The sequence below is a fragment of the Phalaenopsis equestris genome, unplaced genomic scaffold, assembly GCF_001263595.1.
Source record: "Phalaenopsis equestris unplaced genomic scaffold, ASM126359v1 Scaffold000362, whole genome shotgun sequence".
Taxonomy (NCBI): Eukaryota; Viridiplantae; Streptophyta; class Magnoliopsida; order Asparagales; family Orchidaceae; genus Phalaenopsis; species Phalaenopsis equestris.
Genome location: NW_018164804.1, coordinates 61687 through 67708, shown reverse-complemented (window position 1 = coordinate 67708; position 6022 = coordinate 61687). Strand labels below are relative to the sequence as shown.

The 6022-nt window shown below is 35.9% G+C and overlaps 1 protein-coding gene across 3 annotated transcripts in view; it reads right to left on the bottom strand.

Moving 5' to 3' along the window:
- Positions 1-1175: 1175 nt before the first annotated feature.
- Positions 1176-6022, bottom strand: part of LOC110026295 (pentatricopeptide repeat-containing protein At4g21190) — an 11109-nt gene continuing 6262 nt past the window's right edge. For all 3 annotated transcript variants that reach the window (XM_020727178.1, XM_020727179.1, XM_020727180.1), the window contains exons 4-6: positions 3231-3374; positions 2929-3141; positions 1176-1909 (exon numbers count right to left, since the gene is read on the bottom strand). In XM_020727178.1, coding sequence (XP_020582837.1) covers positions 1514-1909; positions 2929-3141; positions 3231-3374 — 753 coding nt within the window. In that variant the 3' untranslated portion in view covers positions 1176-1513. The remainder of the gene's footprint in view (positions 1910-2928; positions 3142-3230; positions 3375-6022) is intronic.

Below are 6022 nucleotides of genomic sequence, written 5' to 3'. Positions count from 1 at the left end.
AATTTTTCGATCCCCAATGTCATCACATCATCTCTGGTCATCGCTTTCCCTCAGATCCATGGATGAGCTCTAATACCAGTTGTTGTGAAAAACGACGACAATAAAATGAAAAATCAGATCGAGAAAATTTTCAAAACAGAAAATAAAAAAACCCACAAACTTACGTGATTCAACAAATTGTCTATGTCCAATCAGATCGAGAAAATTTTCAAAACAGAAAATAAAGAAACACACAAACTTACGTGATTCAGCAAATTGTCTATGTCCACGGAGCTGCAGAGGATTTTATTAGCTTGAGGATTACACCCGTCGATCGCCTCGATAATTACAAGAAAGAACAATCTCTCTCTCTCTCTTCTCTCTCCTCTCCTTCTCTCACTCTCTTTACCCGAGAGCTACAATCAAGAAGAAGAAATGTCAGAGGGCAATCAAATCCCGAGAGAGATTACAAGGGGAGCTACCATGTCTATTTATTAATTCAATCATATCATTAAACCCATTAAGAAATTAATCAAATAATTAATGAAGCCAATTAATTATTTCTTTTTCTTTTCTGCAACAAATCATAGAAGGAATTAAAAATAATTAGTTTAGCAATTAATTTAGAATATTAAATCTAATTTACTGTCAAATATGAGAAAATGTTAATTTGAGCAGTGGTCTGGTTTTCATATTCACAACAGAGGGATGTCCAAGTCCTCTAGTAGAGAGCAGCCTCATCATGCTTTTAATAGAACTACAAATAATCTCCCCAATATCAATAGTATGCTCCTTCTAAATACAAAAATTAACGATTGCACTATCTCGAATAACTTCACTAAGATTAGTAGAGGGGAGAAGCTCAGCTGATATAAGAAAATATCAAACCTTCAACTCAACATTTATAGACGCAGCAGAGAATTTTATTTTTCTCTCCTCTCTAACCTTCCACATTCCCCTCCCATCAATAAAATAGCTTACAACCTCTTCTAACTCCGAATCGTTGGCTTTGAAATTAGAATAAAAATAATTCGGGAGATCATCCAAGCTTAAGTGTGGATTGATACCATGCACCGACCCATTTACATACTTTCCCCTCACATACACTTTGTCAAAAGAACTCTGTCAAATTTGCAAAAAAACTTCCCGAACTACAGGAATCACCGCCACAAATATATTGAACTCAAACCCACAAGCAAGAAAATAAAGCTAAAAACCCATTTGATATTGCCCAGTTTATCCTCTTACAACTTCCAAAATATGTAGAAATACCAAAAAGAAAAATCAGGAAAAATACAGCAATTGTTAAATTGCAGATTGATGTTACAATTTTACCTGGCTCGTTCATTCTAAATAAAAGCTCCAGATCAGCTAAGAAGCTTAACCCAACTACAAGGCAACAGAACCAAAGTAAAATCTAATGAGTTATTGGCAATAAAAGCCATTCTTCATCTCTCCCAAATGTAATCTCAGAAACTTTTTGCATAAAAAGTCAGATGAAATTTTGCAATAAAATATCATCCTGAAGCCAATATTAACCTCCATCCTGATCAGGGAATTGCTGGCACACTCGCTCATCTTCAATGTTGTGAAGTGCAGTTGATTGCTCCGGTGAAATCTCAGTTACAGATTCACTATCAGCTGCCGTAAACTGTTCTGTTTCAGTCTCTGTTTCACCATCATCAGCATCAGTAAACTGGTTCGCCTGAATCTCGATGTCAGCTTCGATTTCATCATTAGAGCTCGAATGATTTACTCGAATTTTCACACGTTTTCCTTTGATGTAGCGGTATTCCCAGTTCTGGGGTGGATATTTCATATGCAATTTCTCATATTTGTCATGCATTTCTAATCTCTGAAACACCTCGCCAACCATTTTCACAATGGATCGGTCCGGCCTGACACCAAGTTCTTCCATATCAGCAAATACCTGAAATGAGAGAGACAAGGGGTTTTTACAGAAATCCAGGAAAAAAAAAATTCATAATTAAGCACAGTAAAATTGGACATTTTGCAAGCTCAGCATGCTTTTATCTGATCACCCAATCGTTTAGTTTGATTTAATTTAAGACTCTGAAGGGTGTTGGAACTTAAGTCCAGGACTAAATTTAAATGCTAGCTGGTAGAAACTACCGGTTATGAGGGCAAAGCAGTCATCTTCAGTATTTCATTTAGCATGATTTTAAGAAAATAACAATAAATTAATAGAAAGATGGGTCATAAATTTAATTTTACTCAGCAAATTAATAAATTGATGTAAAGTGGTTAATAGCACGGTAAAAATGAAAAATAAAACTCGATAGTCTAAGGAAACACAAGAACTGAGATTTGTAAGAAGAGGTTCACGCAAACAACAACTCACTCCAAAACTTAATTCTAATCATTTACAAATACAAGCGTTAAACAAACTAACCCTGTTTACTAAGCATGCCTGATCACGTACAGTGCAAATCCAGCATCTTACAAGCAAACTAGGAAGATGTACATACATACCACTAAACTCCTATGTATTTACATATCTATTACCCAAACTTCAATTTTTACATATATTCCATCTTACCTATTGCATGAAAAGGAGTATTTACATTTTAAAAGTGAAAATGATGGTATTTTTTATGTGACAAAAGATTTGGGCGATATGAAGGTGAGAAGTAAAATTTAAGTGTCAGATATATAAATACATAGGGAATTCAATGGTATGTATGTGAATGCCCCATCAAACTATTGCGCTAAAATTTCACGTCCTGAATAACATGCCTCCCAATACTAAGTTTTCAAAATGGTTTTGTAAATTGTGCCAATTGCACAAACTGTAAATTTCAAGCACAAAATAAAAGTGCAAGGTTGCCTATCGTTTTATGGACCTGCTGCTTTACTCTGAAGCCAATTTCCCTCATGTGAGCTCCAAAAATACAGAAAAAAAAAAAAAAGAGAATTACGTTGCCATACCTCAAACATCTTTTCGTTCAAGCCTTTACTGTAGTATAAAGAGATCATTTTAATAAAGAAAATGCGAGGCAGACTTTCCAAGTACTTCGAAAATAGCTTCATCCATAATTCTTCTGCCTCTTCGAGCCTTCCATCCTCCGTCAAAGCGTTCAATAAAGTGTAATAAGTTCCCATGGTTTGTCCCTGGCCTTTGCTTAGCATCCACTTTATCACCTACAACCAAAGAAATAAACAGAGTTGCAACAATGAAGTGTGAGCAGAACAATATGGAAAAAATACAATAAATTTCTAGGGTAGAATACTTGAATTATTCGCTTCCATTCCTTCTGAAACTCGAGTGTCTTCAGCGCCTTCTTGACTATGATCAAAGGAAATTCCAGCTCCCAAGCAATGAATGAATCAAGAGCTCCATAAACTTCTTCTTTAACATTCGACAATTCCTTTATCTGGGGAGACAAAACAGTAGCTGCTGAAAGAGCATAAAAGTTAGGGAAATTTACATACTACACAATTCTCATGAATTTACATATCTAACTGCAAAAGTTTAATATTTACACTTATAACACTTTGGTGCCATAAACCTAAACATGAAAATGTGTATTTATGTTTTAAGAAAACAGTGATGGTGGTATTTTTGATGTGATGTCAAATATTTGAGTGTTATGCACGTAAATATACATTAAACTAATAACGCCTTGGTGCCATAAACCTAAGCATGAAAGATATAATTTGGTTTTAAGAAAACAGTGATGGTAGTATTTTTGATGTGATGTCAAATATTTAAGTGTTATGCATGTAAATATTAATGTTTAAGTTTTAGATCTATAAATACATAAGAACTGTGTGGTATGTATATATATATCCCTCAAATTATCCCGAGCATACCTCAAACTTTAGCCATATTTTTTACAGGTACGAGATTCTCAAACCAAGGAATTTAAACTAATTTTCCAGTGCACTAAAAGATGCATCGATGGAAAACCAAACAAATCTAAACCCCTTTACATATCAAATAATAGAAGAATTGAAAGGAGCTACTGCTTCTTCAGAAGTACAATGGACAGAATAAAGTGGAAAACCTTCAACTGTATAATAAGTGCCACCAAGACTGACAACTAGTTCAAGATATCGAAACTTAATTACAATTGATGCAAATGGCAATATATAAGAGAAGATCTTGAGAAGGACTTCATTGTTTGGAAAGTGAATTAAAAGAGGTAGCAAAGTTGGGCCAAAGGCATCAATAGTCAAACTTGTTTTCAATCGAAAGAACTTAAACTTATGAATGTGGGTCGACTACTTTGTATTTCTACAAAGCTTTATGTGCCTCGAGAATCTCCCCTCAAATAAGAGAACTCAGCATCAACCATCATTTCCTCTCAAAAAGCTTATTAAGTATCTTGTACCAAGAGCCCACTCAATAAATAGGGCTATGGGAGCATTCTCTCTTGAACATTGCTAATGCCATGACTAAAAGGGTTGTCGTAGCATGAACTAGTTCGTTGAACTCCATATTCAACAGTGCCATTCAATCAAACACGGTGAAGTTAGCAAATGATGGTGACCACATTGTGTAAATCAAGGTCCAGGCGCATTGCACTGAACAAAATCACATTCAATGTCTCCCATTTGTAGAACAGACTTAGCCGATGTGTCCAGAGCATCAAAATTATTTAAGGGGTTCCCCATTAATCAATTCCATGGATCAAGATGAATATAGCAAACAATGTCACACCAATTAAAGCAGAGGTGTCCCAATCACCATCAAAACTATAAAATCAACCCCATTAGTAAAATGAACTATGCAATCATACTGGTGTATTAAAATTACCCAAAAATGGACCTTCCATGATTGAAAAAACAAAGCAGGTCAAGAACGACGACTACTAACGCTGTGCAAGGGAGTTCAACCTAAATTGCCTCAATGGCTGTCGAAGTTGCTTAAATAAGCTCCTTCATAAAACAAACTACACAAGAACGTCTGGACAACTGAAACTACCGAAAAATGACACCCTTGTTAATTGGTTCTTGTTTGCGAGCCATCAATACAAAATTCAAGGAGACACATGAATTTGGAAAATGTGAGAAATGAAGAAGTGCAAAGGGAATAAATATATATGAATAACTAAAGTATATGCATGTGTGTGTATACATTTATATACATAATATTATTATATAAAAATAAATTTTAAATTCTCTGTATCCCTAGTGCAAACGCCCACATTGCATGCCTATGTCACCTCTCCATCCAATCTCGTAAAGCATTCCTTCCCTTAATCAATCAAAATAGAAATAAAAAAAATAAAGAAAATCAAATCCCGATTCATCCTTTTCTTCTGCTAAGTTTTCCCAGCTCACCCCCTTCATCTCTTCTAGCTATGCATCACAACACCATTCATTGCCTTCACACGCAACTCCAAAACACCAAGGCCCCATCTCCCCTCTCCATCCCAAGGCCCAATGCTGGCTCCTCCTCTATGCTAAACCCGCAGCATAATCACTCCAGTATTCTCTTTTGAGCTCACTATCCACTCTTAGATTGCCAATCAACACCCCTCTCAATAGTTCTCTACCCGTACAGCTATCCCAGTTGGCCCACTCTTGTTTGTTTCCCATATCCCAACCCTCTCCTTGGCTTATTTATCTCGCTCAGATGTCCTGCTCTTGTTTGTATCCCATATTCCAACCCTCTACTTGGCTTCTCGATCCCGTCATAACTCACAAGATAACGCTGCAGACCACAACTCCCCGCTTTCCAATTGCTCAACATCCCCAAATGTATGTTTCCCCACTTCATCCTCCATGCGGCCATCGAAATTTCTCAAACATACTGCATTCAAAAAAACGCACTATGCAAGTGCAGCTGTGATGTTGAAGCTACCAAAAAAATGACACCAATGCCGTTTGTCCCTTGTTTGTGAGCTGTCGACACAAAATTTAGGATGATACATGAATTTGAAAAGTATGAGAAATGAGGAAGTGCAAGGGGAATAAATACATAAAAAATTACTAATGTGTGCATGTATATGGGGGCGTGCTTGCGCACACACAGATATATAAATATATATGTATGTATATATACATACATATATAT